We start from the raw sequence: 27,506 nt of genomic DNA, 5'->3' as shown, positions 1-27,506 counted from the left end.
TTACGGTTTCTTCCCCTCCAGAGTGTTGAGGTGGGTCTCCAGGGACTCCAGAAGACTTTCTGGGGCCTGATCACACCCAAGAGTACCATAGTGGAAGACAGATAATAGAAAAGTATGATTATGATAAGACATTTATAGTTTCTGCATTACACAGCAGCACCTTAAGAAACATGAGATCACACTGTTTAAATTCTTGGTGAAGAGATGTTTATAGAGTCACTATTGAGTAGATGAGACCGAGACAGGTGCTGCTTATTAGTCTAGGCCTCCTCTTATTGTAGGAACAGAAAAAAATATGGTGTGAATGACATAAGCATACTGTTTGCTTATGGTGCAAAGGCTCCTCAGTGCCAAATGGATATTTCAATTTAAATGGAGTCAGCAATTACAGCCAACTTCCCAGTAATATTGCAAATATGAATTTCAAAAGGTTCACTGCATGATTGCACACAAAATGGATGTCAACTGAAGTGTCCTTTACAGGAATTAATTAAGTTTCTCCAGTGCCAAAAAAACAAAACAAAAAAAAAACAACTCACCATGCTTGAGCTGAAACTCACACCAATAAAACTATACCACGAAATTCCACCCAACACTAAGTGCAACATCTTTCGCACGATTAATCCTTTTGATATGCTAGATCAATAAACATGTTCAGAGAAAAGCCTTGACCAGTTCCCATGCCCACTGGACACACACAATTCATTCCACTGGATTCAGACATAAAAACAGCAATTTCGCCACATCTTTTCAACCACTGTGTCAATTAATAACAACTCGTTGGCTTGGTTTTGTTTGTAAAATATAATTTGTCGCACAGGAAATTCAAATTACAGACATACTCATGCAGCTGTGTATGTTTAACCGGGATAAATTACACATTGTCACCTACAACGTGCATTAAAAGACATAGTTTAGATTTTCTGAAGTGTGGTTGCATGAGGTTCTGAACCAGCCTGAGACAAGGAGGCTCGCTTTCAGTGACAGAATTATTTTATTAAGAGACTCACCTATTAAAACCCATGCCCTGCTTCGGTCTATGATGTCTTGGAAATATAATATTTGCTGTTATTGTTCTTGCATTGTATACCACTCACTCCCCACACTAAAGTCCACAGAGAAAATGAGCGTTTATACTTTATGGCAAATGGGAGTTCTTGATCCACTGCTGCCTCCATTTGAACATTCAAATATGTTGTTTTGTGAGTTCAGTGTTTGAAATTGTCCATGGATTTACCTTTGTGATATAAACTTTAAAATGAACCAGAAACACCCATGTCTCAGCAAAAAAAAACACCAAAAAAACACAGATTTTCTCTATGGACTTTGATGGGGGAGAGTGACAAGTTTAAAAAAAAAAAAACAAGTAGACCAAAACAGGCATATTATTTTCTTACGTAAGCCTTTTGTTAAAGGTCCCATATTATACCCTATTTCTCCAAGTTAAACTAGTTCCCTGGTGTCCTAATGAACATGTCTGTGACATGCTTTGGTCAGAATACCATAAGCATGAAGCACCACAGCAGTTCAATCACCCTGCCAGAACAGCACAACAATTCCAGGAATTTACCGCATTGTGACATCCCAGTGTCATCTTGCACTTAGACTGAGGAGGACCACAAAAACATGAGTGAGTCATCTTTTTTCACACTTTGCAGACTGATAGGACCTCAAGAGTCCCAAATATAAGGATTTAAAATATACAAAAGTTGATTTTGCATAATATGGGACCTTTAAACTTTCCAAGCGGAAGCCAAACTATAAACACATTATGCAAATGTACCCAAAATCACGTTTACGCATTTAAATCTCAAACACTGCACTGTCCAAACACAGCTCTGGGACAAGGTTGTTCTCCCTGTAGCCCGTTTTTTTTTTTTTTACAAAATGCAGCCAACAATAACCCTCAAAAGCTAAATTCAGCGTCAAGCATCAGACCCGCCTACCGGCAAGCATATGTATGCGTGCGTCAGCTATTAGTGCTATCACTTTGACATGGATGGCACAATAATATGCAGCAGGCTTATTATGAGAGGTCAAAGCTAATTCCGCCAGGGAAATAAGCTATTGATTCAATGTCCCATTCATCAACTGGACACTTTACAGAGTGTTTTCTCACTACCAAGAACAAATGGGGCATTTAACAGGCACAGAGCAGCTTTAACGTCTCTGTCACCGCACACAACTACAGTTGTAGTTGTCATCCGGCGAGGCCAGCGTCACGTGCCTGCGGGTATAGGCTTGAAAATGTGATATGACTGACACTGCAAGAGTACATGAGCGATGTCATAACAAATACCACACAGTCATGTTAATATTACACCTCCTTGTGTGTGCTGCTGTGCCATAATGGCTGCTGTGGTACGAGGATTAATCCACTGCAGTTGTAGGCATCTGTGATATCGGATATCTTTGCTGTCCTGGATGCATAAATCAAATGTTTTTTATCACTCTTGCAGTAAGTCAAATTTAAAGGACAAGCCTCTGCGCTCTGTAGACTTTGGCTGTAAATTGCACACACAAAATAAACTAGTGGGACAAATGGTCGTAGTTATAATAGGCTCACTTGCATTGTATTTATTTATTGTTTCTATTTAATGAAACATGCCTAAATCCAAATCCAATTGAATGAAGCCGTGTCATATGAGGCCCTGTTGTCCGTATGTTTCGTACAACTTCTACATTAATACATATCCAGTGTATTGACGGTGTAAGCTTCATATTTGCAGTTGCATAAATGGTCTTAACCATATCAGTAACATCGGTAACCATATCAAAAAACCCAAAAATGCAAATATCCCACACAAAAAAATGTCACGCGTCTATGACTAAAACAGCTCGTCATGGACAGATTCTAAAGCTGTAACATCCAAACTCCAATTTCCAAACACTCATAAAAGTGTCATACATAACAGCATGTTCTGTTTAGCATAGCACAATCCTGTGTTTTATACCATTAGGCCTTTAAAGGGGACATATTATACCCTATTTCTCCAAGTTAACCTAGTTCCCTGGTGTCCTAATGAACATGTCTGTGACATGCTTTGGTCAAAAAACCATAAGGATGAAGCACCACAGCAGTTCAATTACCCTGCCAAAACAGCCCTGTTCAGAACGCTCTGTTTAGTAGTATCTCTTTAGGTCCACATTAAAGGTCAGCCTTTAAAAAAAAAGTAAAACGAAACTTAAGGGACAGGAAATGACATCAGCTACAGAGCCTACTGGGTGCTAACAGCAGTTAGCATTTGGAAAAGTGATCATTTGCAGGCTCTAGCAGGCTAGAGTATATCTACAATCTACTAGAAAGATAAATCCTCTGAGTAGGGCTGGGCGGTATGACCAAAAATATAAATCACAGTGTTTTTCAAAATTCTAACGGTTTCACGGTATCTGACGGTATTTTTTTTTTTCATGCATAATAAGGTGTTCACAGCATTTTCTACTGGTAGAGAACATAATTACTGCAGATAGACAATTTACAGAACTTTTACTGTGCAAATAAACTTCTTTTATAAAAAATCCCTGTGTTACCTGCTGATGTGAAGGGTGCTGACCTTAACTTCATGCATTCTTGATATTCAAAGACATTGACATGCTTACTAGGGCTGTCAAAATTGCTCAAAAATTATGTTCGAATATTCCCTCTAAAAAACACAGATATTCGAATATATTCTCATAGTTTTGCATCGCGCATCTGGGGTGCTTTGCATCCGCTGCATCTGGAGGCTTTCAATCAGCCAGACTGTCAGGTGAGGACAGCATGACGTCAATAACAGGACAAACTAATATAACGAGACACAACATATTACCTACACAAAAATAAGTAAATGAACTAATCTCACTCTCTCTCGCACTCGCTCGCTTTCCCTCTCTCTCCAGCCCCGTGCCAAAAATGCCTCGCGCTCTCTGCGCACACAGGTTTAAATGACAAACAAACAAATGCTGAGTGCTGATCAATAATTTTGTGCAAGCAATTTAAGATCCTGACTCTTGTCCCAAATAGGACAGGCTTCGTTCAGTGATTAAAAAAAATATATAAACATTAATGAAACGTTTACATGCAGAGCGCTCACTCGCAAACAGACAGCAGCGCCGCAGCACTGCCGCAGCACCGCCGCAGCACTGCCGCAGCTGCGCGGATGCTGTGTAATCAAATATACCGGTATGGCGGTATATTAAAAATTCATATTGTCACGGGAAAAAAAGACTGTATTCGGTATGAACCGGTATACCGCCCAGCCCTACCTCTGAGGCTGGAAGTTTTTGTAGGACTCTGTGCTGCACTGTGGAGCCAAGAATAGAACTTTTTGCGGACTTGGTGGACTTCCGGTTTTTTCATACCGCTGCCCTCGTCAGCACTCTCACGTGTTTTACAGACAAAGTGGAGCTCTGCGAGAATTCCAGGAATTTAGCGCATTGTGACGTCCCAATGAGCACGGAAGTCAACACTGCATGTTATATCCCCTGTACTTAGACTGAGGAGGACCACAAAAAAACAAGTAATCTTTTTTCACACTTTGCTGACTGATAGGGCCTCCAGAGTCCCAAATGTAAGGATTTAAATGATAAATAATAAATTAAATTTTGCATAATATGTCCCCTTTAAATGACATAATAAGCCAGAGTTTAAGAGCGTGCTTTTTTATGCGAGTCATCCACACTGCTGAGAGGACAAGCTCAGCTGAGGTGTTTCCACAACAGAAGAGTCTTCAGTCTTTCCAAATAGGAACATAAATTAGGTTTATTATCATTACCTACAATGGCCTTGATTAAAAAAAATCAGTTATAAACTGTTATCGAAACCACGACAGCAGAAGAATTTTAAGATAAGCCTGTTGGTCCTTTACACCACTAATAAACTAAAGCTATGTGTAGCTCAAGCAGCAGGAGCAGCCACCTCTTTGGCAACATTGCTCAGCATATCACAGTTTATCCAATCAGCTCTTCCTGTCACAACATCATCCCACTTCATCAGAGCGGCTGAAGTCTGTCTGCTGGGTGTGAAACCCACTTGCACTACGCTCCAGCCACTCATTTTGACTCATTTTGACCTTCTCTTAGCAGTTTGCTCTACAAAAGCTTTCTCTGTGCAATGTTCACTACTCACACTTTCAGTCTGAATGATCAACCTAATCTCTAGAGATGAAAAGAAACGGGAGCCACAGAGGCCATCAATAACCATACAACCATGCATGGAGGTTGGAAGTGAACATAGTGACAATGAGCGTAGTGTACGCTGTGTAACTGTTTGATTGTAATCATAACATGCTCGGTCTTACCTGAGTGAGTTCAGGTATGTCATTTTTGTCTATTCCCACTTGCTGTAGAAGAAAAGACGGGACAATTAAGCGCAAAAGTTAAAAAGCACCACAATATTTTGCCGATATTCAAGTTAATGACTTTAGTCTACCTCAGCAAGCTTGAAGAACTCAGAAACCCGAGTCATCCGTGTCAGGAATCTCTTGTAGATCTCCAGCCCGTCTTTACACTGGCTTCTCTTCATCTGGAAGAATTTTTCTAGCCAAAAGAAATGGGGGAAAAAGGACTCTTTCTTATCACAGCAGTAACGTGTTTCTTTATTTCTGTGAACCTAGGCACTGTGGCCTAATCTGAGATCATTCTAAATACGCTGTTCTCCTACTATGAATACTCACTCATGCACCAAATTATCCAAACTAAAAAATAGCTCCCAACAAATGCAGTTTTTACTTTTGTTTGTGTAGCATTTGCTAAAATACTACAGTCAGCTCAGCTGAACCATTACTCTTTAGTGCAGTGCAAACAAATTACTTGGTGTTTTGGACTCCATACACACAAGACTATTGATTGTGACGATGAAATGAGAGGAGAGACTCTTATACCTAGCAGGTTAATGATGCCGTCATTGTAGCAGGCATATAACTTGATTAGATCTTTGAAGAGTAGAAGAAAGCAGGAGTTTATCACTGCATTGTTAAGGTCCTTTTGATGAACCTGTGGAACAGATGAAACAGAAAACAGCTTTACATTCACAAATGTACAAGCAGCAAAGGCAGGTTTGCAAAGACGAGGTTAGTCTTCGATCATTGGTACTGCATATTGGCCTGTTCCTGTTAATGAAGCTATACCAAACAAATACATTTATATTACACCCTGAGGAATAAGGAAATTTCAATCTACTCCACTGACAATGGTTATAGGTGTGAAAGGATGATGTAACTACAACACCGAGCTCGCTTAAACCCAGCTGCCAGCTTTTTTTCCCAGTGCCCGTGTTTATCCCCCAGCAAATATTAGCGATTATCACTCACGTCGAAATCCAGCAGTGCGTCAATCTGGCTCTGCAGGGTTGGCATTCCTTTCAGCAGCTTCTCCACCGACATGGTCCTCATTACTCCCTCAGCTCTGAGACGGAGGCAGAACAGAGAACATTAAAGAGAATAAGAGTAAAGAAAATTGTATTTTAACACTGTGAACTGGATATTAAATCCCGGTTTAGATAATTGTCTGGGCTGCATGATTTAACCACAGTACAAAATTCAGTGCTTGCTTGGACAGACTCGTATATTATCTGCCTGTCTGACACGAATACTAAGTGTATGTCTGCAGTGCACCTCTTGCAAATGTAGTGGCTATTAACATGTGTTATCTCTGATTCTTGTAGTGTGCATTTATTTTCCTTTGGTGCTATCTTGTGTCTGCCAGCTAAGCATAGTCGCTCTGTGTCCAGGAGCAATTACCCAGCCATCTCTGCAGTCAGGACACGTCAGTAAAGCCACGCAATTTGCTTTAATACCACACTACAGGTAACTACGCTCATGCCACACATTAACGCAGCTTCTGTGGGATGTTTTATTATTATAATGAATGTGGCGGACAAGTAAGAGACGAGTGTGTACTAACCTTAGATTGACTAAGTCGCTTTACAAGACAAATTACAAAATTCAGACCTGGTATTAAAAATTCTCCTGTGACCACATATGCTTCAACGCCCCTTTATTCAAATACACACTGATGTGTTGTCTGTTTGTAGGAAAAATTGCATAGATAGTTCTGCTATAGTCTCTCATTTATCCTGCTGACAGATTGCAGAAATGTGGCCACATGCAACCTCAAAACCACCACCGAATGTGTGTTCTTTCATTTGGATCTGAGGACACGTTAGGGCCATTCGAACGTGATGGGATCTCTTAGGACTGATGTTAATACCAGGTCTGCACAAGGTCAAAAAGCTTCATTCTGAAATGATGATAGAGAAGACCAGCGACATGAGAACATGAAATCCAGTACCCTTTCTTGACTCGTCCAAAGTCAAAAGACATCTGTCTGTAGGCAAAGGCCTTCTCATTGAGATAGCGGCCGTAGCGTCTGATAAATGTGGACATGTCGTAGCCTGCGGGAACACACACACACACACACAGACACATTACACAAATGTAGATTAATGCACGATCTTCAGTGTCCACTCAGTTCAGCACATTAGTAGGCATTGGACAGATTTAAGGGTCCCTTACTCTAGAATATTCGATATCCAGGTTTGTTATAATGCAGGTCTAGGGGCTGTTGTTTTTGTTGAAACATTTTGTTATTGGATATTTGCAATGTCACACCAAGTACATGAGATGGACAACTAGATACATAAAAGTCATAGCTTGTTTTAAGGTCTTCACTGAGTTTCAGGACAAACACATCAGTTTCAATTTGATCCTGTTAAAGTGTAAAATCTGAAAACACTGTGCCTCAAAACAACATAACTTTGTTATGTGCTGTTTAATTGAGGGAAAAAGGGGTAAGGAGAATTCTATGGCTTATATTCAAGTGTTAGAGAGACGCAAAGCAGAAGACAAAAATAGAGGAGTGGAAGAATTAGCTAATATACTGTAATCTGCCAACTTCACCACACACAGGAAGTAAAGAGATATCACCCACCATGGGAGCCTGTTTTATCCAGGAAGTTGCTGAGATTGAACAAGGAGTTTCGAGACGCCAGGAACTGCACGAATCTCTGTGTGAGAGGACGAAAAAACACACCGTCAGGCACTAAACTAAAAAATTTTACGGTTTAAATTGGATTAAGTGAGTGTGAATTGGCTTGCAGACTTGCAAGAAGTGGTAAACAAATGGTTTGGTTTTATTTTTAAGACACTGTACAATTGTTGAAAGAATAACTGTCATCACTATTTCTTGTGTTTATGCTAAGCTATATGCTAACAAGCTGCTAACAGCAGGTAGAGACATGATGAGAATGGTATTATTTGCAGACAATTCTTACCAACAAGGTCCATGTACATGTTTCATAAAATGTCAGTATATTCAGTATACTTTTACAGTATATCACAGGAGTTGCTGTTGCTGCTAGTTTATTGGAAGACATTCTCACAATGTCTCACAATATGACATGTGTTAGTTGGTTTTAAAGAAGGTTCGTGTGCTCCTTTTTGAAAGTTATTTGGGGATTTCCAACAATCACTGAGAGGGTTCTGCAACAAATTTGAAAGCTTAATAAGTTATTAATGAATGAATTATTGAGATTCAAGGCAGTGTGAGTATTGTAGAGTCCTTTAAGAGTCCCATAACAGACTTATCATTGACCTTTTGGAGATTCATGCGGCCATTACGGTTGTTGAAGTTTCATTGTTGCTTTACAAGGTCCGAGCTGTCCTTCAGGAAGTATGGGTACTGTAGCTCAGTGTTTTCCAAACTTTCTATGCGAGGACCCACATTTTAAAGACGGCAAACTATCGTGACCCAAACCACCAACCATTTGTGCTTAATGTAGAGAATCATTTACAACCATATCTGTAACACCCAAAACTGTCATATCCAAGAGATGTTTGGCAAATTCATTGAAATGTCAATTTATACATAAAATATGTAAAATATCTACACAGAAATCTCAGAAAAAACATTTGTTACACTTGATGATTTTGGACAAACTGTGCTGAAAATGTTCTAGAGGCTCATTTGTCTGATTTCTTCTACATCTTTATCTCAAAAGGAGTTGTCTTTTTTCTTTATGGATGGAACAGAGACAAGTCTTTGTCTGAACTGATTAAAGAGGCTTTAAAGAAGAAACGCGACACTACTCATGAGTAGGAGGGTGTGAATATGACAGTGAAACATGGAGAATAATCTGAAATAGAACCTATTAAAGGTAAATGGATAATAAAGATAAATGTGGCCCTGCAATAAAAAAGCTTCCAGCAATAATACAAAATACCCAGTGCAAAATATTATTAGAGAGAGAAAGAGACAGAGTGAGTGGAGATGAGGAATAAATATCCTCCCTTGAGAACCGGTGAGTTATACTCTACTGCTGCCTCTCCAGTTTCCTTTCTCGCCTTCGTTCTCTCGCTCTCAAATCAGGGATATCAAGTCAGAATTCAATCTATTCTCACCAGGGACGCAATAATAGAACACACAATGGGGCATGGAGTGCTTACATATACAAACTGTACATGAATTAAATCATCTTGTTACACACAACCTCATGTGTCATGTATGTTCAGTTCATGACACTGTCTATTGGAACTCGTGTTTCCAGACCATAATCACTTAATCAATTGTGTGTGTGTTTGTGTGTACTCATTTTTGTTACCTCTTGAGGTACATCATTATACACCTACTAGAGGTAACAAAAATGAGTACATTATGTGAGTATTTTCTGGTGCAAACACTGCCTTTTTTTTGCTTTTTTTCAGAACCGGTAGTCCTCATTCCTGAGGCTCTGGTTAAAGTTTAAGGTAAGATGTGAAGTATGGTTATGTTAAGGTTAGATTTAGATAAGAACTGGTTGTGGTTAAGGTTAGGGATGAGACTTTAGGTAGGCTGTCCATATGAATGGAAGTCAATCAAGGGTGTGTCCTCATCAGAGTAGCTGCACAAACCTGTGTGTGTGTGCGTGTTTATGTGTGAAGTGTCAAAATATCCCACTGTGGCCCGTGGCAACGCAAGTACAATTGACCTTTCCCCCCCTTGACACCTGCTGTAACGACTACAAAGGTTAATGCTATTATCTTCAAATCATTAAATATCTGTTCAGTGCATGCTGACAAAGGCAACCCCCACAGAGGAGGGAGTAGTAGGAATGGAAAGATTGACTCAAATAAAATAACAGTATCTTTCATCTTAACATTCTGCCTTGCGTTCATTTATTGAATAGTTTGCATTAGCAATATTTTCTCCTCTTTCTTGCCGCATTCCTGTCTTTTGTGTCATCTACAATGCAATGGAGAGAGGACCTTTGCCTTTCTTCAGTTAGCACGTCAACTGGATCAGGAGGTAAGAACCCAGAGAGCCACGATCAAATGCCATACGACGTCAAAGCAAAGACTCCTAAGATGCAACATGAATGAACGTGCGTCAAAATTGCATGAGCCAATGACTAACCAGTCAAAGTTTTACTGACTTTACTAACATCATGATGTTGTTTCAGAAATGGAACACTTCTACTACTTCTACTTACAATCGCAGTAACTTCCATGTTTGATCCTTTCTTCTCCTCCAACAGTAATATGTCAACTTAAGGAAAATAGCACCACTTGTTTGACAGATGCGATAGACTCGAATTACACAAACATTATCCCAAGGGACACTACACAATTCTGTTTGAATATTATACACTATGTCCCCTATATTTGATTGATTGATTGATTTGTTTATTCAAGTGTCAAACACCATGGTGCCCAGCCCCCATGGGCTTATTAGACACTATAATAACCCCTATAAGTATCTAGTTATCATGGGAATACATGGAATTATGGAATTGTGTTTTTATAATATTAAAATTAAACATTTTAACAGTCATATTGGTATTTATCCACTCCAGACTTCCAAACACAGAACATCATGCCTGAATAAAATAAAAGCTTGTACTTGTTCCCTGGAAGGAAATCTGTGCCCTTGCTGGTATGTGTTTGTGAGCAGGTGTCTGTGAGTCGTCTGTGGACAGTCGAGCATGCATGGCTCTATCCAGCACTGCCCTACTTTTTTTCTGACAGATTACCTCTACAACCAGTCAGTGCTGGGATATGGTGTCCAGCTCTGGGAAAGAAAAACGCCTATTTTGTTTCCCCGCCTTAAAATGTCCCCACACATTGAAACCCAAACCATGTATGGGGTCTTGTACTGTATGTCTGTGTTATAGTCTCACCTCATTTCCATGCACCATGAGGTGGTGTGTAGTGATCAGGGCTTTGAAAACCACTACCCAGCTGGCATTGCCGACCCTCTCCAGCAGCGTGTCGGCCATCTGCGGCACATTCACACTGGTCTCCTGGGTTGCCTGGATCAGGTCTAATAAGCACAGAGGAAGAAAAAGAACAAGAGGTCACATGCTGAATGTTAACAAAGAAGACATTCAGTACAAGTACATGGTGATGGCATTTTGAATCACTCAACTGAACCAACACAGCCACAGACTTTAGAATTGTGTGTATTTCTACATTTTGAGAGTATTAAAGATGGCAGAGAGAAAATAGAGGCCCAACAATTGACTATATTGAATAGAGCTGTATAGGGGTTGGTGTTTTTCCAGATTCAGAAAACTTTATTGTCCCAGACTGATCCATCTGTAGCTTCCCACACACAATCGTATGTTCTCACATACTCATTCATAACATACTGTACAGCATGCGGGTGTCAGACAACAGGGGCGAAACGACAATAAGAATGACAAGTTCCAAAAAGAAATGAGTAAAATTGACTCAGATCCGAGTTGAGTTGTTGTTTTGGTTTATATTTTCCCCATAGTGTTTTTTCTTGGTTTGATAAACCAATATAAGCCAATAATAAGCCGCCTTGTGGGCTGTGCAGATACCATGAAAGGTCCGTTTCAGTTTGTAATGTGAATAGAAATCTTTGATCCTATTGTCTTCTGAGTTGTGAAGTTGCGACAAGGGGTTGCAGACCCCCTTTTTTCAGAATTGTAATTATGGCATTTCTGAAGTCACTCACGAGTGATCTAATCAAAAGTGAACTAAATACAAGTCTTAAAGTGCCCAATAGCTATGTTTACATGTGCAAAATGTCTTAAGTCTGAAAAGATTTGTTTCGAACAGGCTGTATCGCATCATAGTTTCCTGACTGGCATGTTGACATGTGTCCCTAATGCATCTTCAGACCTGATCACAAGAATCATATTCAGAAGTGGTTTGGGAACATGTTTTGCCATATTCTTCTGCATAATGTGAACACAAAAACTGAACCAACCTGTCCACTGAGCCGACAACAGCTGACTGGCTTTCTAAACACTAATTACCATAGTAATCCACTGTGCTAGGGGACTCTCATCATCTCCCCTGAGAGAGCATCTGATGTGTTTTTTTTTCTGCTGAGCTGTGATGCAATAATGAGTTAGATTCTATGGTTGACATGACGAGAAGGAGTAACCGCAGTATTGCAGTGACCACGGCAGCCATATCTGCATGTTAGTCGTTTAAGAGGTAAATTGACTGAAGGGACAAACTACCAATTGAAAATATCCTTGCTTGTACGCATTTAAGGAGGCCAAGCAGCAGTTTAATTTCCTGTCAGATACCGGTAGAGCCATCTGTTCCAAATCTATCTATTCAGCATCAGACAAGGGAGCAGTTCACCTTAGCAAACCTCAGAGCCTGTCAGCACAGATAGAATGAGGGATGAGAATGAGATAAGTAGGCATGCACACAGAGTGATGGACAGAGGAGGAGAGAAGACATGACTGGCATCAATTTTAAAAGGCTTGATTCAGCAGAGCAACGCTGAATGCAGAGCGGCCATTGTTGGGTACTGTGATTCATTAACAGTGTCAGGCAGCTAAGAGGTGTCTATTGAATTTTCCCTTTCTGGCTTAAAATAGATTGAATGTCAGTACAACCGACACCTGTATACACTCCACACATGGAGCAAATTTGCCACTTGTTATAATGATGTGAATACTCGGTGACAGGGAGATTGAGAACAGCAAGGGTTTGCTTCAGGTTACTGAACAAACTGAATGTTATGTTTCCTAACAAAATCCTAATACTGTTGTGACAACATCTTATGTGGAACACAGAACAATCTGCCTCAAACAGCACGTAGGACTGACTAACAATTTCATGGCAGTTTTTCCTCATTTAGTTTGAATGTGTTTGCCTTCATTATATTCATTATTTGCTGTAACCTCTTGGATTCCTTTAAATAGAGTTCTTAAATGATGATCTATTTGTCCATTCTTAACACGAAAGAGAGCCATTTTCAATTTAGTCCGTATTTTATTTTAAATTGTGAAATGATTACAGTTAAAAAAAAATGCTACAAATGTTTCATTGCAGTGCGATGTGTCTATTTGATGCGTTATCGTCCATCATCTCCCACGAATAAAGTCAAATGTGTAATAGAAAGAGGCGTTCAAGGTCACCTCGCTTTAACAATCATGCTGCTTTCATCGTGTCATCGTGACTGCTGTGCATGTCCTATTCTATAGTAAGGTAGTCCACACAAACGTACATGCACTCACAAAATATGAGCAATAATCCCTAAAGAGTGATGAGTCAGCAGCCTGCATCATCCCACGCATCTCATATCTCCGTTCTCAGTCTCTCTCTCTGCCTGTCACGCTCTCTTTCTGTAGTTCCCACTGTGACGGTCTGTGCTTTGGCCAAAAAAAAAAAAAAACCCAACCCCACTTACAACTGCCATCCACTATCTACATGAGCAGCTGCCTCATCACTGTGCTAAACTGTCCTAATATGAGTACAACAAGCAACACATTAACAGATTATTGCTTCAATTTGTTTTATTTTAATTTAGTTGCCTCCACCACAGACAATTTGTCTGTTTACAACATAAGGCAAAATCAAATTAGATGATTTTCTTACAAGCTGGAGGCAGGGTAGGATATGGGCCAAGGAAGAAACATTGTGATATACATTTTTGTTTAATCCTCAAAAAATAATACAACAATGATCGACAGTTTGTCATTCAAATAAGGGAATCATATTCAAATATTAATATTTTTAGGGAGTGATCTTTTTCAGTTATATTCAGAAATAAATGGTATATTTGGGGCACCTGCTAGCGATGCTGCCTCATTCTTTCCTCTGACGTCCCCTCTCTCTCCCCTCTTTCGTGCTACACCTTGTCGTCTCAACACTGAAAAGCAATCAGTATGACACTTGTACGCTGACAGAGTATTGCGCTAAACATGGTGGGTTGTTGGCATTCTGTACACCTTAGCCCAATTTCGAGTGCAGTAGGAAATAATCATAATCTTGCAGAGACAGAGAATCTCAGTTCTGATGAGATTGAGATGCTTAACAACAATTCAGCAGGATCTCCTGACTCACACCCCCTCCCGTTGCTTTTCAATTATTCATGTGGGAGCGTGAGTAAAAAAAAAAGAAGAAGGAGAGAGATGCACACACATACACAGGTGCTATTCTTCTTAGGACACTGCCTTATCTTCCGTTCCGTTGAACAGCCTAATCAAAGCGCTATCACTAACCTTAACCATAAACTGTTAATGCCTAACCCTAACTTAACCACAATTGAAATCTTAGCCCTAAACTAAACAAGTTCTGCCTCATGAGGACCTGGAGACAACCAAGAGTCATGCTCCAAATAGTTGGATCCATATTTCATGGACTGTATGTTACAACATACGACACATTGAATCATGCTCGGTATATTTTGTATCAGATCAATGTCTATATCTTAATACACAGTGGAGTGAGCACACACACGCACACAGTCATTTTGTGGACGGAAATCAATGCAAACCAACTGTACTGTAGCAAAGGCTGAAATATAAGCAGATTTCCACACCCAACAATGCAACGCAACAGTCTAATGCCTGTTTTGTCTTGTACAAATCAGTGGTTTTATCATTACATGTGCCCTGTTTGCAACAAGTGACGACTCTTTGTCTATCAATTTTTATGGAATACAGTATCGGACCATACTGGTTTAGGCCAGGGACAAAGTTTATTGCCGTCCAGAATGCAAGTGTGGCTTAGAGGTTTTATGACTGATTATAATTCCTTTTTCTGTGGGTTTAAATCTTATTTCATGTAACAGCAGCGCGAGTAGGGCTGCGTTTCACTCAGGTGTGCTCATCTCAGTTTTTATCTCTTGTTCTCTCCATCAGCCTCTCACCTGCACAGACACACACTTTTACAGTCAGACATGTACATTTCATCCATTATCTACCGCTTTATCCTCCACCGGAGGGTCGCAGGGGGTGCTGTGCCTGTCTCAGCTGACATACACTCACACTCTCACACCTACGGTCAATTTAGAGTGACCAATTCACGTAAACCCAATATCGCATGTTTTTGGACTGTGGGAGGAAGCTGGAGAACCCGGAGAAAACCCCCACACAAACGGAAAGAACATGCAAACTCCTTGCAGAAAGGCACTTGTTCCAAAGTTGTTCCAATTGGGTCTCAAACCCAGGAACCCAGGACCTCTTGCTGCAAAGGCTAACCACTACACCAACCATGGGCCCCGACATGTACATTTAATAGATAAAGTTAAAAGCAACACAATGCCTTTCTTATTTTTCTTATTTTCACTACAGATTAGGGACTCAGATTAGACAGCTCATTCCTGTCTGTGTAGCTATGGTTTGGCCAGAAAGTTGCTCCATTTGTCGCTTGTCGCTTTTTTTGAAAAATAAAAGTCACTACCAGGGATCGGAAAAGGTGCTAAATATAGCAACAAACACTGATCTTATGTGTTCACCAAAGATGCAGCCAGCATACATTTTAATCACAGGTGTGAACAGTCATAGTTGGTGCTATCCACATGGGATTAGACCAATGAGGAAAGATGTTAATACCAGCTCTTATACCATTCACACCCCTGTACAATACATACTTGTGCTGGATGACCATATTATATTTCAAAGTAACAGAAATATGGGAGAGTCCAACAATTCAAATTCACTGCAACATCTTTAAGATCACCATGCAGTTGCACATGATCAAGTGAAGGTAATACACTCAGTAATAACCAAGCTGATGAATCATTTCCGACCAGTTGCTTAATGAAACATAAACATGTCACTTAGAGTCAGTGTAGTAGCATAGAGTTAAGATGTGTTGCTATAAAAGGAGCATTGCAGCTAACACTCACATGTAATCCACTCCAGGGACAATGCAATAAAACATATTATTAAAGAATGACGTTATTTTATTGTATGGTGTTGAAAAGTAATGCCTTATAGTTGTAAAACTGTGACACCATGATTCTTCCTCAGACAATAATCTTACATAAAAGTCTTCATTAGCATCATAACAAGCAACTGATATAAAAGTCTGTGTGAGAGAATCCATCCATCACAAGACACTAAAACATCTCCATAAGCCTGCAAATGACAAACACAATATCCTCTTCACATTTTTTAAGGACAGATTTTGACAATTGTACCACTGGGGACAGGCCAAGGTGGTTTCCTTGGCAACACACTCTCATATTTGCAGCGGCATCAAGGATTCAGTTAAATTCTTGTGAAATCATTTTTCACAGGCGCAAACTCCCACAGCAGCAGACTGACAAGGTCGACAAAGCCAGATGTACTTGAGTCACACCTGGTTTAACACTGCTTGTTCACGATTCAACATCGATTCCACCACTCAATTTATACAAGGTAAATACCCTCCATGCAACATATGCCGCAAATGTATTCTCATATTGTCGAATTGGTGACTTTACAGGAGACGTGGGCATTATTCACTGAGCATTTCATCGCTGTAAAACATGCAGTGTGTGCTGCAAGCCATGCTGCATGAGCGGTGCCTTGTTGAGCTACACGTGAATGCACCATGAAAGCACTGCGTTTATTTATAGCTCCCCTCACCCCCAAGAAACCTAGAGGGGGTAGAGACAAATTACCCAGAATGCACTGTGTCCGAGCGTAGCCTAGCACCAATGTGGTGTGGCAGCCAAACAGAGAGGAAGCGATCGGGATCCAGACACTGTGGAGGTTGGAAGTGACATGTAAGCAAATAACAGGCATCTCACACCATGTGATGGTGGACACAGACATCACTGTCTTCATCATTTCTTTGGGAAAGGGTTTTTCAAGTGTTCTTGGTAACACTAATGGTTCAAGTAAGAACCATTTTGATCCAGAGAACCCTTTAAAACTGCTTTCCTGAATTAAGGGTTTTAAAAGGGTTCCAGGTGGCACCTTTATAAAAAGGTTCTACCTGATGCCAAAAAGGGTTCTCCTATGAGGACAAGCCGAAGAACCTTATACGATTCTTCTTAGCACTTTTATTTCTAAGAATGTGCACCTTGCCGGCACGCCTGGGTCAGACAACGAGTGTTATAACGTTATGGTCAGACAGCGAGTGTTGTAACCAGTGATAGCCATAGTCTATGGATCACGGCCAAAATTTAATCACTTTTTCATGGTCCCATTGCGGACATTTCCTGAATATTTCATCCAAATCCATTTGTGACTTTTCAAGTTATGTAGGTCAGACAAACAAACTCCAGCGAAAAAACATATGTACCTCCTTGGTGGAGGTCAATGATAGCTACTGTGTGTAACTAAAATCGAGGGAAAAACCACCAAGCATGCATAAACAACCTAAGAACCTGAACACCAACACACTAAAAGGCAATAATAATATTTGTATTTTGTAGGGGTGGGAATCACATGGTACCTCTGTCTAACTGAAGGAAACAAAACGTCCGTGAAAAGTTAAAAGTGCAGGATTTTATTTTATTTATTCACAACATAGAGAACAAAGTGCATAAAGTATATGTGTTGAACGTGGATGGAGCATCTCTTGACGTAGATTTCTCCATCATTATCCCACTCCCTCCCTCTTCTTCAGCCAGGGAACTTCTCTCCTTATACAATTGAGCAGAATCGATGCCCGGCAAGTGAAACTGGCAGGGACTGTTTACTTTAGAGCGCCTGATAATATACATATATATATATACATATATATATATATATATATATATATATATATATATATATATATATATATATGTATATATATGTATAATATACAGACTATTTTTGAATGTTGACAAAACAGTTTGCGGCTGTATCTTTCTCTACACTTCAGGTTGCAGCAAGTCATTTATTTTACTTATACAGTAGCTTAAGGGCAATACATAAAAACCAAATGATACCTGCACTGTTAAAAGTAAAGTACATTCACATTTACTATTAGACATATTATGAATCTTATTTAGTATGGAACTAGCACCAGAACTGTCTGGCTTGACTGTCAGCACCTTATACTGTTTGTTCAGAACATGATGTAAATTAAAAAAGATGATAAAGAATGGCACATGCAGTATAGTATAAGTGGATTGTCAGCTAAATCACAAATCTGGAGGCTTCAAAACAGTATAATACATCCATTATTTCATATACAGTCTGTGCTCAGAGCTGACTCTATAGCACCTCTGTGTTTATTGCAATGCTACAGTACAGGGCTGAAGGGCATCACGACCTTCAGATGATGATTGGCAAGAAAAGAGGTGGGTGGCATTAGAAAGAAAGAGAAGCGAGTCGTTTTGAATCAGCTGCTTAGATTTTTGAGTAGATAATAGTCAGTAGCAGATGTATGGGGGTTACTGGTTCCAGGTCATTAATTTGAACACACACTGCTCGTAGGACAGACCACCTCCTACACAGTGTGACATTAGAGAGGCACTTTGTGGCTTTTGAGGAAAGACGCTGTGAATTCAGCACTGCAGTGGATGCAGAGTCCTCTTACTAACAACATCCCTTTGATATTCCTCTGTTGACTGCAGCTTTGCACTGGATAAACACTGAACCAATTTAAACGAGAGGGGAGAACAGAGAGGAGCAGAGTGATGTAAAGATGGAGTGAAGCTGGAGTGGAATGTGAGAAAAAAGGAGCACAGACAGTGTGGGAGACTCTGTCTTATACACTTAGATCTACCGATACGAGCAAGTAGGAAAAAGTTACAGTATTGTAGTAATATTATGCCTTAATTCAAACTGAGTTTTCTTATTACACTTTCTCTGTTCTGTGGTTGAACTGATCATCCACAGCACAAATACAACAAAATAACTGGTTTTAAATTCAGTTGTGGGACTAATAAATGATTATCGTGAATGTTATGGGCTCACAACCCAATTGCTGAATGGGTTGAAATGAGGGGTGAAAACATGAATTGTGAACATACATACACAAACATTCATAACTTTCCAGACTTTCATTACAGCTCCCTACACCTCACTCCCCCCTTTTCAAGAATACTGTCTGTCTCTCAAAGTGGTAACACATTGATGGTGACTCATGTTGTGGCAGCACGCTACACGCAACACACACACACACACACACACACACACACACACTCACACTCACACACATACACGGCAAGCGTTATATCCTTTGCTTAATCGCATCTCTGTGTTAAAAAAACCTGCTTATTAGAGAGACTAGATTTAGAGCAGCTCCCGAGCTGGTGATAATGATTGTAACAAAACAGACCGCAGCTCAGCCATGACGATACGATATGAATGTCATATCCGTCGTAAGAAATTGGAGGAAAGATGTTTGCTTAAAGAAAACACAACATTGAAGCTGCAAATGTGTCTTCTCTCTCTCCACATGCGAAAGATGACGAGATAAGGGCAACATGAGAAAACAAAGATGGAGGCTAATTGGCGCGGCAGGAGCGGATGGACCTGTCTTTGGGTAAAAACATCCCTCTGCGACACTGGTTCTGTGGTTGTCTTCCTCTGAACCGCTGAGATCCTGCATGTTCTCTGGTCTATGCTCCATTTCAGTAAACTCAAATCAGCGATTGCTATCAATGAAGATGGTGTTTCCATTGGTCACACACAGTGTTCAAATGTAAGCTCTGGTGGTCTAAGTTAGAAAAATGTGACTGTTTTAATTGAATAGCAACAGAAAATATCTGAGTTCATACTGTATATTTTGCTTATTTCATGAAAAATGTAACCCCAATAATTGGACTTCACTATTTACAAATGTATGTGTTTACGCGTTGAATTATTCTATTCATCAGCATCTGTGTTTTTCCACACACCTTCACCTCAGTCTAAGGCCCTGGTTCACACTGGATGCGTGGCGTGTGCGTCACTGCCACATTCTGTCATGTTTTTAATGTCAGCATCTATTTTCACAGATTAGAGTGTTCACACTGCCTATTTTTAAGTTTCGGCATCGAGCCAATTTCTCACAGATGACAGACAGAGAAAAGATCTGTTGATAACGATACCGACATTGTCCCAGCAATATTTACCTAAATATGACACATTTAACAGTAGTTATAGTGTCTATGCTGAATCTAAAAACATGAAAAACACAAGTATTATAATTGTAAAACTATCTAAGCAGCTGTATGTGGAGAAAGTGAAGGCTACAACTCCAGGAAAAACCCTATGTTATAATCATATCAGATTTTCTCTATATCTCTTTGTCCGAGTAAAGTGACCTTCAGAACCTTTTCTGTCAAGGATAAATCAGAAATAATGGTCATAAACATAATGGTGGTGTGGTGAGACACGCAAGCGAGATGCAGCACACTCTTAGAAATAAAAGTGCTAAGTAGAACCATATAAGGTTCTTCGGCTTGTCCTCATAGGAGAACCCTTTTTGGCTCCAGGTAGAACTGAACCCTTTTGGAGGGTTCCACCAAGAACCCTTTTAAAACCCTTTATTCAGGAACGGGGTTTTAAAGGGTTCTCGGGATCAAAATGGTTCTTACTGGAACCATTAGTGTTACCAAGAACCCTTGATAAAACCCTTTCTTCGGGAAATGGTTTTTCAGAAGCAAATGGTTCCAGGTAGAACCTTAGCCCTTGTAGAAGGACCCTTTTGGAACCCTTATTTCTAAGAGTGCAGACACCCAGCCAGTGTGAAGTCTAAGTCGAGCCTCTGATTGGTTACTCCAGACTGTGATGACAGTGATAACCTACAACAAATGATTTTATTAAAATGAACTGTCACAATCAATACTGCAGTAAAAATCCGTGCATATTTCCAGAGACATACTGTATTTACGTAAATGTCACCTGCTGCAAACTCAATAAGGCAGCAGTAGCTTCAGATAAATTCTATAAGCATGCTCCCGCTGTAATCTGATGCGCACAGCTGTGGTTGCTGACATCACACAATCCCACCATGCAACACTCCCAAGCAAAAGAAAGCCATTTCGGCAGGCAGCCACAGTGTTCAACCAGCAGCATATACTGTATACCAGGCAACGTGCCAGGTATACCAATTTACCAGATCACCATAGATCCTGAAATGCAGAGTTGGATCACTATCATATAAAGCACTCAAAGAGCACTCCTATTAGGAAGAAATTTAACATTAAATTAAACATTACATAGCTTGTTTATTTTTACATACTTTTATTGAGAAGCTTAAGGGTTTTCTGGAGTAGGATGAAGGAAGGTGTATCAGAAAGCTGAAAATGTCTGGTGACTGCAGGTTTCCATACTGGTGAAAGCACTCAGGGACATTATAAGGGTGAGACACATTCAGTATGTCAGCTTCTGTGATATATTACTCCATGGATTTAAAAGTCTGCAGTGAACTCTGACAGATTGGAACTTGAAATGAACTGGAACTCTTTGCACTCTTCTTTTACAAAGCCAATTGTTTTCTGTGCATGATGCAAACCAGACACAGATAATAGCACTGCTCCAAAGTGCTACTAATCATCATTAAAAAAAAAATCTAGCCATGATCACACACATGGATGCTTCCTGCAGGCTACAAAAATGTTAGGCACACCACACTGAATGTTTTGTTGAGCAGTGCAATGGATTTTCCTAAGCCTGAGAAGATAACATTACAAGCTACAGACAGAGGGCACATGTTTTTGGCTCTGACTGAGAGGCTGAAACACATCACACCACCAAAGACCCATTAATGGAGCTTTTCCATGATACAGTTTCAGAACGGCTTGGCTTGACTCTTCTCTTTTTTTTTTTTGCTTTTCCATTAAGGCTAGTATCTGATACCTGGTACTTTTTGGTACCTGCTCTGGCAAGGTTCTAAGTAAGCTTAGCGGATACTAATACGTGAAGTCAACAGACTGACGGCCACTGATTGGCAGCGAGTGTCATCACTGGTTCAATACGAACAAAGCCAAACTGTAGATCAGTTAAAAAGACAAAAAAAAACATGCATAAATCTCCAACATCCAACATTTAGTGACATTGTGAGTGCTTTTCTGCTACAGATCGAGGGCTCACGAGCAGAGTGAAAAACACTTACAGAAAAACAATTGACAAAAAGACACTTATCACTGCAAGAAGTCTGATCACAGCCTCAAGTAAAAAGCACTAAATGCTTTTACTTTATGGCACAAAAAGGAAAGTGAGAAATCTCTTGGCTTTGCACATTAAGCTCTCTCTGACTCTTATCACAGCATAAAATGCTGATCATCTTACCAATGGTCCTTTTTGTTCGCTGCAATTATTCTAATGCATTGAAAACTTCAGCCCATTTAGGCAGCTGAGTGACAGCTGCGCCTCCTCCACTGCTCCCCTCACAAAAGTCCTGCTCTGGCATGTTACCAGCTAGATTAGGCGTACATAAATGTCTTTTGCGCACGTGCACGCACACACGCACACATACACACAGTTTCCAGACAATCTGTGTGAGATGAACATGAAATTCTGCATCGATCCACAAATGCTTACTGTAATACACTACTAACTTAACAATGTGCATTTGATCCATAAAGTCAGTGTGGTCACTCATTTTGAGGTGGACCTCAGCAGACTGGTGTCTGAGGACCTGTGGGGCGCCGGTGTGGCGTCAGGTTGATACCAAACAGTATCACCGTCATCATTTAGGCTCAATGTCCTTGCCAAAACACCTAAGACACATCTTTCCTGTTATTGTGCTGCCACTAAGTTTTCATCTTTTATCATTGCAATGCCCACATTTCTTGTGTGTCGTTTGTGACATAACAAGCGACATGTTTGTTTATTCCTGCGCCCCCACACAATGTTTCCTGCTCTCAGTTTTGCTGTCTCTCTCTGTCTGGGGCTTTACAGTCACAGCACGAGGAACTAATTCCCCTGGAAGCCACTTCATCAGCTGCGTGACAGACCAATTCACATTTGGATCTTGGTGGAACAATCTACAAGAGAACATATTCACAGACCATGGACGTATATCTGTGGAGAAATGCCCAGATGTGGTACTAGCAGGGGGTAACAAGTCTATCCTATCCTATCATAATACATAATTAATTTACGAACAAAAGCAGATGGACCTTTTCCTACTGGTCACATTTTGATAAAGTGACAGAAACATGGCTTACTTCATGTTTTATGCATGATATTGATTCAACTTGGATGATCGGATTGACTGAGTGCCTTATTTAAATGGACTCCATTGATGAAGCTCACTTGGGAGATTGACCAAAAAGCAGGACGCTAGAGATCATCCATCCCTTTTCTACTTCCGTATCCTTCATACGAGGTTTGTGTGGGTTAGGGTTAGGGTAATCTCAGCTGATATAGGCCGAAAGGCAGGGAACAAACAATCATTCACTGTCACACTCACACCTACAGTCAATTTAGTGTCTCATTACCCTAATTCCCGATCTTCATGTTACTGGACTGTGTGAGGAAGCCTGGTAAGTACACACACGATGAGTTGTGAGGCAATAATGCTTGCCAATGCACCGCCATGTTACTCTGCTTGAGATTTTCATCATCTTAAACGATCTGTCACACTTCAGCCAGAATGATGAGCAGCTGAACGCATTAACGCAAGAAACTCATACAACATGAAAGGAGATGAGAATTCAATAAAGGAGAACAAATTAGTCCAGCATTTTAAAATCATTCAAATATGTAAATAGCATAGAAGTAATGGAGCCAGAACTATGAAGCAGAAGTAAAAATTTGTTACAGACAACATTAGCATGATCATCTTTGATGTGGATTAAAAAAGACTAATAATAAAACTGTATTTGTAATACAAACTTGCATGTAGTATAACGACTATAAAACATAGAGACCTGATGAAATAAGTGATGGTTATGATGAATAATGATGGGTAATGAGAAGTACTGACAATTTAAGTGTAATTTATTTTTGCAGGAGTAAGTGTGGGGATGTCAAACAAAGCTTTTTGCTTTAAAAGTATGCTAATCAGTTCTGAATGCTGAGTCAGCAATTCCAAATTCAGTTCATTTTTGCTTAAATGCTAATATATCCTGTCATCATACACCATGAGCTACTGGTATCAAGAGGTTTGTCATGTGACTTCTTAATAATTCAACAGTTTTTTTTTAGGTTTTTTTTTTTTATTTAAATTTAAAATGATTGCATCCGTCATTTAAATATGTTTGTCCTATTACCATGAATGAAAAGGAAACTGTGTGATGTGAAGGGCAAGTGCTCCTGCATCAACGAAATGCTGACACCCCCTTTGGCAAGTGGTTAAACGTTCCACTTTGTTGTGATTGGGTTCAGCCTGGCTTGTCATTCAGTTTAATTCGGGACACAAACTCAGACTCAGAACTTGCCAACTTGAACTTGATGCCTTTTGCGCCGACAGAAATGTATGGAGTGGCTGAGTCATCAGTACAGTGCGGCTCATATGATAATACAAACTGACTGAAGAGCTCCTTCCCTAATGTAATTTTTCATTGATAGGGTCCAGTTATAAAGTTGGCAGAGCTGTGAGCTTTGTCCTGATTTCACAAGGTTCAGGAAAAGGCCTGTGCATTTTGCAGCAACAACAACATTCTTCACCTTTTCAAATACACATTCACCAGCACTGGCGCAGCATGGCGATGATCTCCAGACTCCAGACAGTTGGTAACCTAAGAATCAGACAATTTAAGTCTTTGCGGCCTCAGGTTGGTTGCTGTGTTTCCACCAAGCACAGTACAGTACAGACCAGTCTGCCACGGTATGGTTTGGAACAGTATACACCGTTCTGGCTTCCATTTCCACCGTGGGGAGTGAAGGCCAGATGGAGATAGCTGCTTCAGCTCCGTATATACCCTGACATCATACCAGCGTGACGTTAATAAATTCAACAAAGAAGAATGTGGCTCACTTAACACTGTTGCATGCTGACAAAAAAAAAAACCCACACAAACAGCCTTCACTCTTCTATCTATTGTGACGGACTTGCCCCCACTCACTCCTCCCTTTCCCAGCAGGTCAGGGACTCAGGAAATTACAGTGGCCTTCACAGACCAGAAAGGATGTAAACATTCTATCAAAACTCTCTCCACTCTTCTCTGCCATGTCCGCCTTCTTCTCTAAAGGTTTATGCATCTGCTTTATTTAGGGAGAGTCATTCTAGTCATTCACAAGATAGCAACCACCGTAAAAACAAGCCCCAAGCCACATTTAAAAGGATTGTTCCAAAGCTAAAAAAACAAAAACTAATTATTCCTAATTTTAAAGCTATTTTGCCCTAATACTAAAACTGCTCGACCGCTGTCCTCAACAAAAAACCTATATAAGGAACAGCGGATCAGCAAGGCTACAGTTGATAGTCGAAAGGTCAAAGGTAAACAACCCCATCCCTGAAGAAGACAGTATGAACCTATTCGGACTAATACAATTAGTTAGGGATAGCATATTCAAGTTTTATCAGTACAAAATATGTTCATTTATGCTGTATCAGCTTGGTTGTTTAAAAGATAGATAGATAGATAGATAGATAGATAGATAGATAGATAGATAGATAGATAGATAGATAGATAGATAGATAGATAGATAGATAGATAGATAGATAGATCACACTATTATCAGTATCAGTAGATATACGCAAGGTGGCCATGTTAGTATCAGCTATCCTGTATGCTAGCCTGTGCATCCCTGCTAACACACACGTTAGCGGTAGTTTAGCCCAGGGTTCTCCTAAGCTTAGTTACAACCAAAAAGAGAAAACTAACGTTTCGAGAAGGTTCCCGCAGGGTTAGGAAGGAGCCTAACGTCCAACAAATGTTGAGGGAACACAAAGAGAACGTTCAATAGAGGTTGTGACAAAGTAACTGTCCGTGGAACGTTATGGGAACCAAATGTGCAATGTAAAAAGAACGTTAGGAAGACTTTCCATATCAACAACAGGATAACCTAAGGGGGGTGGGCCTTCGGGGAACATTCCCACAACCAAAAGGTAACGTGTCCAGAATGTTGTGGGAACCAGAAATTGTTAGCTAGAATGGCCGAGTTTTAAGAGGAAGATAACCATGTGGACTTAGATAGATAGATAGATAGATAGATAGATAGATAGATAGATAGATAGATAGATAGATAGATAGATAGATAGATAGATAGATAGATAGATAGGATCAGACTATTATCATCAGTATCAGAAGATACTCAAGGTGGCCAAGTTGGTATCAGGACAAGGAAAAGTGGTATCATCTTGTATTCTATCTTGTGCATCCCTGCTAACACACAACGTTCAAAGAACATTAGCCGAGGGTCCTCCTAAGGTTAGTTACAACCAAAAAGAGAAAACTAACGTTTAGAGAAGGTTCCCACAGGGTTAGGTAGGAGCCTAACGTCCCCTAAACGTTGAGGGAACCCAAAGAGAACGTTCTATATAGGCTGTGACAAAGTAACGTCCGGGGAACGTTCTGGGAACCAAATGTGCAACCAAAAACTAACGTATGAAGAACGTTAGGAACACTTTCCATATCAACCACAGGAGAACCTAAGCGGGGCGGGCCTTCGGGGAACATTCCCACAACCAAAAGGTAACGTTTCCAGAATGTTGTGGGAACCAGCAATTGTTAGCTAGAATGGCCACGTGGATTTAGATAGATAGATAGATAGATAGATAGATAGATAGATAGATAGATAGATAGATAGATAGATAGATAGATAGATAGGATCAGACTATTATCATCAGTATCAGAAGATACTCAAGGTGGCCATGTTGGTATCAGGACAAGGAAAAGTGGTATCATCTTGTATGCTATCTTGTGCATCGCTGCTAACACACAACGTTCAAAGAACATTAGCAGAGGGTCCTCCTAAGGTTAGTTACAACCAAAAAGAGAAAACTTACGTTTAGAGAAGGTTCCCACAGGGTTAGGTAGGAGCCTAACGTCCCCTAAACGTTGAGGGAACCCAAAGAGAACGTTCTATATAGGCTGTGACAAAGTAACGTCCGGGGAACGTTCTGGGAACCAAATGTGCAACCAAAAACTAACGTATGAAGAACGTTAGGAACACTTTCCTTATCAACCACAGGAGAACCTAAGCGGGGTGGGCCTTCGGGGAACATTCCCACAACCAAAAGGTAACGTTTCCAGAATGTTGTGGGAACCAGCAATTGTTAGCTAGAATGGCCACGTGGATATAGATAGATAGATAGATAGATAGATAGATAGATAGATAGATAGATAGATAGATAGATAGATAGATAGATAGATAGATAGATAGATAGATAGATAGACTCACACTCCAGGTGCTTCTTCTTTGGAGCAGTCTGTTCATGTGTGGTGGCCTTGCACACAGCTCGGGCCACCTCGGATCCCGTCAGGCTGTACTGTGCCGCGGCGATGCGGTCCGTCAGTGTCTGACCCGACAT

At 40.3% G+C, this 27,506-nt stretch overlaps 1 protein-coding gene across 1 annotated transcript; it reads right to left on the bottom strand.

Moving 5' to 3' along the window:
• On the bottom strand, window positions 1–27,506 carry snap91a (synaptosome associated protein 91a; the record flags this gene model as incomplete). The annotated part of the gene is made up of 9 exons (XM_083887629.1): window positions 1–66; window positions 5,280–5,321; window positions 5,411–5,517; window positions 5,862–5,973; window positions 6,291–6,384; window positions 7,270–7,372; window positions 7,909–7,984; window positions 11,132–11,274; window positions 27,377–27,506. 9 exons carry the CDS (start codon window positions 27,504–27,506, stop codon window positions 1–3), a joined length of 873 nt encoding a protein of 290 aa, XP_083743755.1.

Source organism: Microchirus variegatus (genome assembly GCF_963457635.1).
Source record: "Microchirus variegatus genome assembly, chromosome: 1".
Lineage (NCBI taxonomy): Eukaryota > Metazoa > Chordata > Actinopteri > Pleuronectiformes > Soleidae > Microchirus > Microchirus variegatus.
Note: the sequence above shows the minus strand (reverse complement) of the source record. Positions and strands in the feature narration are given on the sequence as shown.